The sequence below is a fragment of the Drosophila montana genome, unplaced genomic scaffold (genome assembly GCF_035044405.1).
Source record: "Drosophila montana isolate Dmon_TW-CO22-7 unplaced genomic scaffold, ASM3504440v1 contig_779_1, whole genome shotgun sequence".
NCBI classification, from domain to species: domain Eukaryota; kingdom Metazoa; phylum Arthropoda; class Insecta; order Diptera; family Drosophilidae; genus Drosophila; species Drosophila montana.
The window spans coordinates 178,089-192,353 of NW_026999075.1; the positions used below are offsets into that span (position 1 = coordinate 178,089).

At 35.6% G+C, this 14,265-nt stretch overlaps 1 protein-coding gene across 9 annotated transcripts in view; it reads left to right on the plus strand.

Annotated features, from left to right (window-relative positions):
* Positions 1-14,265, plus strand: part of LOC135439925 (fructose-bisphosphate aldolase) — a 187,327-nt gene that overhangs the window by 5,189 nt on the left and 167,873 nt on the right. For 5 of the 9 annotated variants that reach the window (XM_064698807.1, XM_064698806.1, XM_064698803.1 and 2 more), the window contains exon 4: positions 2,446-2,548. In XM_064698807.1, the coding sequence (XP_064554877.1) occupies positions 2,446-2,535 (90 nt within the window). In that variant the 3' untranslated portion in view covers positions 2,536-2,548. Of the gene's footprint in view, positions 1-123; positions 607-1,216; positions 1,584-2,445; positions 2,654-14,265 lie in introns of those variants that run through there. The other 4 variants (XM_064698798.1, XM_064698801.1, XM_064698802.1 and 1 more) reach the window with 3 other exon arrangements.

A 14,265-nucleotide genomic window follows, 5' to 3' on the forward strand; every position in this document is an offset into this window, starting at 1 on the left:
GTTTGGGTTGCTGTCGATTTTCATGTTTACCAGGGCTGTTAACGGCTGTTAGCAGGAAACTATATTAACCAATCCATTCAATAACCTTATCATCCTTATTCCTCATCACATTCACTCATCCAGGGCAATGGACTAGCATCTAAGGGTTGTTATGATGCTGGCTCCGTTAAAGGCGCCGCTGGAGATGCAGGTCTACATGTCGCGGATCATAAATACTGAAAATACTCAAGAAATCACATTCAACAAAACCCGAGAAACCATTTTAAGTAGGGAAGCTTATATTGGCCCTATATCTGGCGATCTGAACGATCTTCAAGTTGTTTTGAAATTTTAGGCGAGCATTATGCTGGGTGTAACATATTGAGACGTAATACGTAATCAAGCCAATATATGGGAATTTCACATACGCGTCTTAAATGAAATTATCTACATATATCTAGATATCTTTTGGTACACATCTTATTTTGTCAACCCTGTAATACACATACATGGAATTTCAGTGTTGAACACATTTTAGAGACGCAGGAAAACATAGATTGCGAAATCTTTCCAAAATTTTCAATGAAAGCCATCATATATTTTATAAAGTGTTTTTAATTTTTCTAATATTGCCTATTTCTTCATTTTGTTGTACTTTTTGTATTATACTTTTCCATCTATGGACGCCCTCTGCAACATGCTCCAATAAATTGAATTCCTGAAACTGACTTAAGCATGCCTGCAGATTTGATTATTTTAATATTTTGCGGAATTTTTTTATTTTAACCAATAACCTTATCAACAGAACATTTTAACACAAATCAACCATTTCATTTTGACATCAATAAAAAATAATGAAAAAAAATTCAAATTTTAAATCCATCTTAATTGTTCATATACATTTTTTTCAAAAACTAAATAATTTTTATAATTGCATGCATATAGATATTTTCTAAAAAAAAAATACACAAATAAAACAATATTTTAAATGCATAAAAAACCCATTCTATTTATCTTTAACGTGAACTAATCCTTTATATATTCTATCAGTAAATTCATAATTACTTATTACATTTTAATCCTCTTATTGTTACTTTTTTCATAATTTGTTGTATTTCTGCATGATGCACCTCTCATTTTGCTTTAATGTTTGTCCTTAAACCGTTTTGCGCGCTTTTTCAACTAATCCCAAACCAATTCCTGCTTTCCCTTTTCTGTTTATCCCCGAAACCCTCAGGCCAATGGACTGGCTTGCCAAGGCAAATACGTGGCCGGTTCGATTCCCTCATTCGCGGGCAATGCCAGTTTGTTTGTTGCCCAGCACAAGTACTAAACAAAATAAAAGACAAGTTCCAGCAAATGCAATTCCTAACGGCCGCTGTCTTAACCCAATTGGCTTACCTGTGCTGAGAGCAAACCCGAACACATTCCACACAACAGCACAGAAATGGAATTACAAACCTAAAACCTTATTTAGATGTACAACTAGAATTCTAATTATGACAAAATATAATATTACAATTATAATTTTTTTGACATGAGCCTAAATTTATAATTTCTGAATGTCAGGAAAACAAAAACGAATAAATTATGTTCACAAAGTATTTGACTTTTTGGCTTTAATTAAAAAAGTTAAGTTAGGAAAACATTGCATACAAAAGAATTTATAAATATATATAATTTGATCTAGATTTTCTTTATATTTGTTGCATTTCAATTTTTCAAATTATATCTGACTGTAAAATATGTATTTAGACTGTTCATTTTATGCATTAATATATTTTAAAATGTTAATCATATACAAAGTACATCTGATAGTACTTTTTAAGCAGTTAAAAGTTAGTTTAATTTTCTAACGACTAATTTACTTAACCTGCTTGTCAATATGCACAGCTAGCAATGCCTACACAAGCCTTAATTAATTCAAAAAATAAACAAACAGCATAAACTTTTTCTCACACACACTGATACACTGTTAGCCGGACACGGGGCGTTATCAGAATTATAGGAATTACGTGCCGGGTCAGCTCAAATATGGCCAGGGGCGAGAATATAAACGTTTTGGTCCCTTCCTCCTGGGCATAGTTTTGGGCACAATTAAGCGTAATCGAATAAACTTTCAGCTCAAAATACTTGTAAATTTAATTTACAAGAAAAACTTTTCAACGTGTGGGGTTTTTTGTATTTGTGTGTGTGTGAGAGTGGAGCTTATGCGTAAAAAGTTGGAAAAATTGCCGCAGGTAAGACTGGGGGCCAACGGGGCCAACTTCCAGTTTACAGTTGAGTGAGCCATGCCGAAAATCGCAGCAAAAGTTGGAAAAATAAAATCTTGTGTTGCGCATTTTCTGGTGGGACTTAGGCTTGTTTATATTTATATATATATATAGGAAATTGTGTTGGGGCGTCGTAAGGACACTGTTAAATGCTTAATTAATTAACATTTTTTTCCCATTCTCTTCTCCTCAGGCTAACGGCGAGGCTGCTGTGGGCAAATACGTTGCTGGCAGCGCCGGCTCCGGCTCTGGCTCTTTGTTCGTTGCCAACCACGCCTACTAAGGCGGGCAGCAACAACACCAAGCAGCAGATAATAAAAAAAGGAAGCTAATTGCTGAGCAAAAAAAAACAACAACAATTTTTCCAGCAATTTTCATTATTTATTTTGTAAGTTACAAGAGAGCAAAAAGCTAAAGAGCAAGCAAAAAAATTAAAAAAAAAAAATTTAACACAAGAATGTTTGAAAAATGAAACAATTATGTTTATTGAGAAGCAAATTTACTTTTAGTTCTAAGCACAACAGCAAAACGAAATGTTGAAGTTATGCAAATTATATATATATTATACGATGATTATTAATTATTATGTAATATTTCAATGTTCGAAATCCACTTGCAAAAAGCATGTCGTAAATCGTAATCGCAGGTAAAACAAACAACATCAAAGATTTTTAACATTGAAATCATATGAGTTTCTTATGTTTCTACTTATTCATTAACATTTTGCAATGTTTGTATACAAAAAAGCTATGAGAAAATTTTTCATAATTATTATTATTACACTTTATATTTATGATTATGATTGTAATTATAAGTGAACAAAAGGATGCAAATAAACAAACGCAATCGAAATAAAAACAAACAACAAAAACTAACCCAAAAGTCTACAACAAAGCAACAAATCTATGACATATAATTTTTATCGGCAGAATCAAGCTGATCTATATCTATTTCAATACAAAAATGCATGAAACAAAATAAAACATTGTTATTGCTAAAAAGCAGAGTTAATTAACAAAAGAAAAATATGAATAATAATAATTGTAGTTGACACACATACTGCAAAACGATTTGCAGCTTTCTATTATTATAGCTCCATAGAGATTGTATCTCTTGGTTCGTTTTGAGGAATCAACGAGTATCCCTTGAAATCAAGACGCAACCAAAGCAAATAACAAACCCCATATTTATCTATTCAATATATATTTATGATTCTTTTTATTATGTGTTACTCAAATTTCTTATATATATATATATTTTTCTGCATATCGTTATCGTTAACCACAAACATTTTAAATGCAACACAGTGCATATACCCTACATTTATAAGCAAACGTTATGATCTAAAAATGAACATTAGCAAAAAAGAAAAAAAATGATGTAATTGTATCTCATTTTTTATAATTTTCTTAATTCCTGAAAGCGAAACGTACAATAACAACAACATCATGTTTCACTTAATTATATAGCTCAAATATATGAATATCCTAAAACATTATAAAGCTGAAATATATGACAACTCGACAACATTAATTATAAACAACAACAATAAAAAAAATCTATAAGGCAGTTGAACGAACATCATTCAATAAAAACTCAACCTTATAATAGAGCAAAAATACCAAAAATGTGTTTTCATTTTAATGAACCACCAAAAAGAAAGCCAATACTGTTGCATATAACAGGGCGAAAGTTACGAAGTTTTCAAAACTGGCTTACAGTTTGACAGGCATTAAACTAAAAATGACTGGAAAGGGAACTCTAAAATCTTATATGAATAAATCATAAGGTACATATTCTCTCACATTTATTAGAGAATTACGTATCTGAAATGATTATACTTATTTTACTTAAGTGAAAGCATTTAAATTTTTTATATGTGTGTCTATGTGTGTTATACCAGACTAGGTTCTGTATTCCAACTAAAAAAGCTTTTATATAAAACCAGATTAATAATTTAAAATTTGGATTACGTAATAATGTGTTCGAGAATTGTACCAAGTAGTCATAAAGATGGAAGATCATCTAATTACTACCCGATTATATTCCTGATTGGTATTAATAGCCAATTCGAAAGGTCCTTATCCGTATGAATACATCCACTTCAGAGACCATAAGAATATCTATACTTAAAAACCTATTAATATTCAGATTCAGTTGACACTTTTCGGCTCCTTTTTCAGCTAGGTATTTGTCTATCTTAAAATCTTTATAATCTTTAAATACGAATCTCAAAAGCCATTCAAATAACTAATAGCCTAGACACGTGATTTTGATTGTGTTTGCGTATGTCTAGGAATATTAATAGATACTTGGAATAAGCATGTGATTGAATAGATAAACAAACGCACACACACACACACACACACACATTTACCCAGTTCAGCTAGCAGCAAATATATTCATATTAATTGCAATTATCTACATTAAAATAAGTATTAATATGTGTTTGTTAAAGCTTGAAATTTTACCAAAAGGTAGCTAAAAATGTACTAATGTGTACACTCAGAATATACTCAAAATATATATTATGGGGAAAAAAGTTTATATAAGACTATTTATGGAAAGGCTTTTCACATAATATTCTTCTGTTCTACCATTTATGCTGTCGTCAATTAAATGCATTCTTCAAATATTGCCTTGACTTCTTTCTACTAATTTAGATAAAGTTTTAATAATTGCAATACATCTGCGATTAATAATTATATTTGCCACGTCCTCTCAATGAAAAAACTTTTCACATAATATTCGTTTACTCTACTTTTTATGCTGTCTTATTTAAATGTATTCTTAAGAATTCGTTTACTTCTTTCTACTTTTAAGACAAAGTTTTAGTAATTGCTATTAATGTGCTATCAGTAATTATCTTGTCTCTTCATTTTCTGTTCAGGATTAAATTTCAGTGAACACGTCCTCTCAATGATTTTCCAATAGATTTATTTTTCAGAATAAAAGTGCATTGCAGCTATTTTAGAATTTCTTGCTTGAGTGCTTAATGCTTCTTAATTGGTTACTGAGAATAGATAACTGCAAGGAGTTTAATTTATTTTTCTGACATTAGCTGATACCCACAATAATTATGTGCAATGTCAATGCCTAGTCTCATTTTCTTTCTGGCTATTTATAGTTTCTTCTTTTCGTTTCCGATGAACGCTTAACTGATTGCTGTGGGGTTTGTTTCCTGCTGCCATTTTTTCTATATCTAGAACACTTGCGAAGTGCCTCCAATCAATTTGAGATTCCATTTAAATGAAATGTTCGCACTTGCTTGGTGGCAGCTCGTCTTCGTATCTGTGGAACGGCCTATCTGTTATTGTATCACAGTTTTTCAGACAGTCGAGATAACTGGCTCGAAATGCCTTTAACGAATTGCCTTGGCGTGTGCCGACTTTCAATGTACTTGGCTACAGGGCAAAAGTTCAAGTCCGAGACGCAGACATCGAATGCACTTCAATAATCAAAACATAGACTTCTCAGTTTTGTTTTGGGGCGTATCTTCTGCAATTTTCATTTACAATTTCCTTCATTGCAAATGCAAATGTAAACAGACAAAAGGCAACGTAATCTGTCCAATGATCCGCAATTCAATGTTCTTTCCAGTTGTTGTTGCCGTGTCTGCAGCTGCATCGGGTGCAAAGTACCCTTAATCAGAATCAAATGAAATTCGCAGTGGGACAGACAGAGGAAGACTGAGAGAGAGAGAGAGAGAGAGAGAGAGAGCGAGAGAGAAAGAAAGCTAGAGAGAGAGACACGGCAACAGACACGGCGACGACACTCAAAACCGCGACAAAGGCTGCGTCAATGCGTTTCCATATTTGACCACACGACATGCTAAATTTAATTGTCTTTTTTAGCACTCTTTCCCAATGGGTATAACATTTTTACTAGAAAATATGTAACGCCTTGATAGAGCCAACTCTGTTAAGTATTACGGGATCTTGCCTAGGATAACTTCATTAAATTTATAATTGGTTTACAAAGCTTTTCCCTCAGTGAGGTATAAAAACGTGATTTTTATTTATTCAACCTTATGTATATACTTATGTAACGATTTGCAGTGGGTTTCTATATTAATATCTTAAAAATTATAATTGTTGGCTTTGCATTTAAGTAACGATGAGAATTTGCTGATTAATTTATATAATTTCCGCTAGTTAAAATCTACAAGTGTTTCATTTCAACTTTTTTTTTAATATTAAAACATTCATATGATTTGCTTTAATGCAAGATTTTATTTCACACTCTTTATTTACATAATGTTATAAAATTCATATAAATTCAAAAAATAGTTTATGTAATTTATATAATTTCGACAAATCCTTTAGAAATATTTAAGTCTACAAATGATCCCTTTTAACTTTTTTTTATAATACAACTTTTATATATATCGTTTTAAAGAAAGAATTTATTTCATACTCTACAGCTCTAATCGATTTAAGAGTATTTGCCTCTCAGCACACGAAATTCAATGAGTTCTTTCGTGTTTTGGTTGTTTTTATTGTTGTTGCCGTTTGGTACCTCCTTGATGAACCGCATTCAACTGAGTTTTCGACCGTTTATAGCGTGTACAATAAATTATTGAAATGACTTTATGAGCCGTCGTAACACAACTTAATTCGAGCAATTTGTCTTGCAAATTGTTATTATTCAAATCATCCAGGTCGATGCATTCCGGATAACAAAAAAACTCTCTTCTGAAAATTTCAAAAAATCGAAAGGTCATGCGAAATTCTTCCTCTGAACCTTTAATGACTTGGTCAAAATTGAAGCAATTGCGAAGAGGAATGGTATTATGCCAATGCACTTTCTTCCACCCAAACTTGAAAATTGAAGTTCGTAGATTGAGTTAGTTAAAATTATCTGCAGCATTATTTCGTAAGTTGGTGTAACCTAGAATTTTATTCGCAGAAACAGATTCTGAAGGGCTTCCAATAAAAAATCGATCATGATTTGTGCACTACAAAAATGTTGTAAGCTTAATTAAATACGCACATAATGTTAAAATTTCAAATCGTAAATGCTTTTCATTATTACTGATTTTTTGACGGCATGAGAAAACCATTTTACTTAAAATCTGTCATACATATTTATTCCATATTCAATAGTTTCTATACAAAGCAAGAGTGGGGCGTGGGCCATTTACCATTTTGCACCTGTAAAGTTAAGGCAAATGGACATTTTCGGTTCACCAGCTGCAGTCGCACAATGCCACAAAGTGAGTTATTTGAGAGCTTTATATGCTCGTAGACGACGTGTGGCAATGTCAACAGTTCCGTTCGCAATGCTATCAGCTGTTTCTCTACCCCAATGCCCCATTCATCGCCCAATTCCATGGTGACCCAACCATTTGCTGCTGCAGCACAAAGATTGTCCACAAAGTGGAATTAATTGTATTTGCATAGCATGTAAACATCATCACGTTGTCGGCAGAATCTCGCTAGTCGTCCGCCAGCCCGCCAGACCGCTAGACCGCCCCAAGCCCAACTGCCAGAGACCTTTAGCTGGTGCCATTGTCAGGCATTTGGAACGTTTCTAAGCTGCAGCTTGCCACACATTGAATGCCATTTGCTATCCGCTGTGTTGGACTGTGTGCCACAAAAGGCACGTCATTGTATCCTTTGGCTTCCTGTGGCGCGATTGCCATGCGGGCATGTATTTTGAGCTGCCACGTTGCTGATTACGCGCCAGGCGCACACATAAATACACACGCATACACATATGCACACACACACAGGCGACAGCGAATAACATGTCATGGCATCAAAGAGGAACTGGAAGAAAAGCCGTTTCAGAACGTTGCGACATCAACGTGTTGAGGCGGAAATTGACACGTCGTGACACACACTGGGTGTATCTCAGCCAGAGCTCACGCTCCACTGCAAGATAGAAGGGAGTGTGCTTTTTGCAGTTGATTGAGCTTTGCATAATTTAGGTAGCGATTTGTGGCACGCCAATTAACTGGGTTCCAAGCAAATCGATCGAAAATTATTTCATACACCTTGCATTAAATTTGTAAGCCTCCACACGCATTACGTTACGTATTTAAAGTGCACGCCAGTGCATCTTCGACCACATCCGTAATTGCTATATAGCATTCAGTCCCCTGTGTGCGCTCACGAGCTATTTCTAATTAGCAGAAAACGCCACTCGGGGGCCCAATAACAATGCAGAATGCGTGTTACCGCCAACATTGCAGAAATTGACAGTGTTGCCAACGGCACCTGCATTGCCAAGCTTGTCCGTCGCATCTCTTCAAGGGAATCAAACCGACCACAAAACTTGACACAGTGCTTTGCAGGCAGTTGAAAGAGTTAGGAATTTGACATTTTTGCTGAGGATGGCAACTTGTAAGTGCACCATTTTAAAATGAGCAATCTATCAAGGAACCGGTTCAAGAAAGTTTTGCTATAATATCTACCATTAGGTAATTACTTTGGGGGTGGTTCATTATATAAATGACACGTGAAATGAACTAATTAATGTAGCAGTTCGCCAGCATTTCCGAAATTAATAATGCCAAGCAGAAAATTGTAATAATAAGCTTCTGCAACTCTTTAAGCACTACAACAATATTCCAGGGTAAAGGAACAACACCCAATATAAAACCATAACATGGTTTTCAAACCATTTTAAAAAAAGCTGTGTGTAAAAGAACCGGTTCAACAAAGTTTTGCTATCATATCTTCCATTTAATAATTACTTTGGGAGTGGTTCATTATGTCAATGTCATGTCTGCGTTAGTAATGAAAAGTTACAACTCAATTGAACTAATTAGTGAACCGGTTTCTTAAGTTATAAGCCCAAGCAGAGGCTTGTAGTCAAAAGATTCAGCAAGACTTTAGAAGAGAAGCCATTACAGAAACATAATAAAACTAGAGGTAATTTATTATATCAATGTCATGTCTGCGTAAGAAATCAAGTAAACCCATTCGCCAACAATTCCTAAAATAATTAACCCACGCTTTAAGCATTAGAGCAAGTGACGGAACAACACCCAATAAAACCCATATGATAGTTTTCATTAGGAAACTTTAAAAATGGCTTATCAACGTGATATAAATTAATGAAGCATTTTTGCTGAAATAAGCCAAGTATAGAACATGTTTGCCTCACACATCGTAAAACAATAAAGCTAAGAAGCTAAAGTGAACCGGTCCCTGTGCGGCTCAAACTGGAATATAATGTTTCAAGCTCCGTTCGCAAATTAACAAAAAGTATTTGCAAACTATTGAGCTTAAAGCTTCAAGTTACTTGCAGCATGAGATTTTTAAAAATGGTTCGATTATTACGCTACTAATTAGGCCAACCAGTGTTGTACATGTGTATATATTTCAGGCTTAGGGCTGAAACGGTAATAAAATGTATCGGATGTGAAAAAAATGGGTTACCTTTCAATTTAATCACATATTGTAAGAGAAAATGTTTTTGTTTTCCCAAACTGATTTCAAAATTAATCCTTTAGCTAAAAATCGGAAATTTAATCCTTTTACCCACTGTACACATACTAGAGCAGAGTCCTGCCAAACGTTGAGTGCGTAGAGTTATTCGAACTTAGAATGTGTGCGCGTGAGAGTGTGTGTGTGTGTGTGTGTCTCGATGCCTTTGGGCCATGTGCATTGTTGCCAACGTGTCAGTGGATATCATCGTCGTGGTCGTCGTCGTCTACGCGACGCCATGGCGGCCAATGTGAAGGCCGATCGATCCGTTTGGCATAGCTAGGCAGTAGCCCCTTGCCCAGCACCCAATTGGTATGCCCGCCCATTGCACTGGCAATTTATGTTCATTGAGTTGATGTTGATTTGCGCGAGGCGGCTTGATTTTTTTTTAATGGAATGTAATTTTATTTCGGGGCGTGGAGTGCGCATTTTGGACTTTGCAGAGCGGCCAAACGACCAAACGCTCGAACCACTGAATGACTGAATGGCCAACTGGCGTGCACTCGATTGCATTTTAAGCGCTGCATTCGCTGGCCGTGTGCCAGAAACCAAAACCGGAAAAACAGCCCCACCCCCCGAAAACAAAAAATGTTGCCATCACATTTGCATCATTTGTGCTGTTTGCTGTCAGCGGCGCATGCTGCGTATGCGTAATATGATGAACACATTTAAGCGTAAACTGTGGCCAATTGGTTGCCAAACTAAAAACGAAATGGATACAAATGTCATTATGTGTGCTGATTTAGGGCGTGTGCGAAGCACCCAGGCATAAGTTAAACTATTGGCAATTTCATTTGTCAATGTTATGACTGAGGGCAGAGTGTGTGGGGTATACTTTACAGAATTTAAACCATTAACTGTGGCAGAACAGCATGCAAATATTAGATCAATTTGTGCAAAACTTGAATAGAGTTTTTATAATAAAACAACAATGTTAGCAACAATACTCACATTTTATTATGGTGGTTCATTTGTCTATATCGATTGCCTTGATGTTCAATGTTTTCCAGGAAAAAATATGGAATATGAATATTTTCATAATTTAAAACAACAATTTTACCTTAGTATATGTGGAATCTATTTCTCTGTCTTCCCATTCAATATATTTTTCGATACATCTTTAACTCCACAGAAGTAAAGAACTTCATCGCAACGCAAATATTAAAATTGCATGCTATCATCGGTGAAATCTTCTCTTCGGAAGTTCTTTTAAAGGAGGGCTTAGCGCGTTAAATCTGATCATCAGAGAGAAGGCGTGAACTATATTATTTTTTACGACTGGGTGTCAAAGCTTCCAGTTAGCAAGAACTGAGTTTCTCAATAAAAACTTTGTTTCTCTCTTCATACTATAAATATGAATTAAATTATAATTACCAACTAAGGTTGTGATAATGTAAATTGCAAAATGTGGTATTACATAAATACCTTAAGACTTTACTTCCTGATAGCTGTAAAGAATATAGCTTTAAAGAAAATGATGTTACACAAGCAAGGAGTATGAGCTGAATATTTGAGAGGCAACAAATATGCATCAGAGTCAGAAATATACAAAAGAGCACTTACGATCAGAAAGAGTGTGAATATTTTGTGAGTAGATGCAAGTTGAGTAGAGACAAATTCATTTATTTGATTTGCGTGCTTTTATTGCCATAATTGACACGGCGGATAAATCGCAGCGCCCATAAATAAATGCGCTCAGCTTATTCGCATTAATAAAAATCACCCGCTGACAACTCTCGTGGGAAAGAAATGCCGAGCCGACGAGCCGACGAGCCGCCGAGCCGCTGAGCCGCTGAGCCGCTGAGCTCTCAGCTGTAAAACCCACTGAGCCACTGAGCTACTCAGCGTTGAGCTATTGTAAATATTTTGAGATACTTGCAACTCAGCGTCGTAAATGGAGCTGCAAAGGTCGCCAACTGCCGCTGAACTGCAACTGAACTGAACTGAACTGAACTGAACTGAATGAATACCCCAGGCAGGTGAATGAATGTCGGACAGATTGATAGCTATGTTGGTAAGGCGACTTTCATTTATGCTTTTCGTAGAACATTTCCATTTTCCTTGACATTTTCCTCTGCAATTAAAATGCCTTTGAATTGCAATCTGCGTGCAAGTCTTTAGATTGAGCTTGAGTTTCAACGCAATGCACAGCTAGAAATGATTGCTATGGCGTGTATTTTTGTAACTATGTGGCACAGTGAGGGGGTGCTTGACGTTAGAGTTTGGGGGGCGTTTACCTGTTACGTACCCTTCTGTGCACACGTAATTATATGCACAAATATTTTCTAATGAATGCCATTTAATTGCAGCTGGCGTAGCGTAAGCGTAGCCGTAGAACTATTTTCCTCTCTCAAATGTAATGAGATTCTTTTATCTTTATTATTAATTAGTTCTTTTTCTAACTTTAAATAAAATGAAACAGGCAAAGCCGTTTAGTACATAATATTAGTCATAATTTAAGTGAAACCCTTTTCTAAATCACTTCAATTCCCCAGATGTTGGCAAATTGCTAGTACACACATTGCAATTATTGGAAAAACTTTGCATTTTTAAAATACCAAACAAATGCTTAATATGAGCTATAGATTAACAAGCTCTGCTGTAATTACTCAGTTGGTTTTCTATGCAAACAGAAATATCAATGGAAAAAGTGATTGTTGTTTGTTTGTTTCACTTCAATTTAATGAACAAGATATAAACAACATGATATAATAATTTCACGTGCCATAAAAATCGGTAACTTTTATGGCAATAGCAAAATAAACCTATTGACCCACATAGCATATACGCAATAGCTCCACAGCGTGTCGTTAAAACGGCACACGAAGAGTGTCAGGAACCAAAAACAAAAGAACAAAAAAACGAACATTTGGCAAAAAGAAAAAGTAGGACGCGCGTGCTGTAAGCAATATGCCCCACGATGGAGCCAAGGAAATGAGCGATGCCCAAAAGTATGCTACGGGTTTGGCAAGGATCAGCATATAAGCCACAAGCATATCACCCACTGTACAGTGATTCGGCAATAACAGGAGCTAAAATAGCAACAACAGCAACAGCAATGACAACCAAAAGTACAAGCTTAATGTCCTTTGTCAGAAGTAAAAGCTAACATCGTGCCATTGTCAACGTCGTGTTCCACGTAAAGCTTACAAAATATATATTCGCATAATTATTTGAGCTAAGCTCAGCTGTGCTCGAGGATACTTGCCTACTTTTACAATTAAAGTTTTGCCAGTGCCAAAACGAGACAAAAGTATCTGACGCCATTTAGATTTTCCATTACAGATATACCCTAACTACACCCAAAAAGACGAGCTAGCCATTTTTTGGCCAGATGCATTTCTCACTGTCGCAACTGCCAGCGAATTGGCCGCGGTTTAGATTTCGAGTCGCGGGAGAGCTGTATCTGGGACGAGCTTCAAATATGTTTTACGCTCTGTTGATTTTTGAAATTAATTGAAATTGTTTGTTGCCGGGATAAGACTGAAGCCGGATAAGCAAACCAAGCGCTGACGTCAATTAAATGCGTCGTTCGATAAAACGAAAGCAACTCACAGCAAAGTTCTTCACATATTTCCCTCCGCTGACGGCTGCTTAATTAAGGGCTTCAGTTGCATTTGACATTTTTTTTAGCGTAATCCAAAACCTTGACTTTGACATTGAAAACGTTGAGAAAAAGAGAGAGAAAGTTGAAGCGCAGCATGTGGTAAATGCACTCTACATGGCTAAATGACCAAAGGTCAAGAACAGAAATTGGATACTAAAGTTGGACAACTTAAGCATCCGGAGAATTTTTGCTTTGAAGTGAAACAACTAATTTAAATAAATAAATTACGTCTATTATTGCATCTTAGTAAATTAACGTACCATATGGCTGATTAGACGCAAAGACTTGGGTTGGCAGAACCTTAAATTGTTAGCAGATGGAGTGAAGCAAATTGCAGTAAATAATATATATGGTATATGCAAACATTTTAATGTAGTATCCACTTAAGGGGAAATCACACTCTTAATGTGCAGTAAAAGCAATAGACATTAGGGAGCCAGACAACTTACAGAGTTGGGCTCAAAAGCCATTAACGACAACTAGCGAACCCAGTAAGAACTTTAAGTATCTCGCTTTGTCGAGAAAATCGCTTGAATATGGACGAAGTGATGAACGTTTTAGTGGACAGTCTGTCAGCTAGACGAACATTGCATAGAGTACGAGAAAATAAAGAAAGGCATTTCTTTAGCAATTCACCTTTGACTAAATTAAAATGCTCGTCTATCACACTCATAAACTTAAGTACTTCCTTATATTAAGTAAGTCCCATCCCATTACAACATTGTCAAGCTGTCAGTCAGACTGTTCTGTAAAATTTCTCTGATGCAAACATCAACAGCATTTCAATTGGAATAAATGCAGCGACATTTGCGTAGACATGAAAAGAACTAAGTGCACGAAACACATACTTTAGCTGAATGCACTTTAAAATCATACTAAGCCAATGCACATGCACATGTTCGCGTTCATATTCGAATTTGTGTTCGTATTCGTACTCGTCGCTGTGGGTCACAGCGTTGGCCGCACAGTT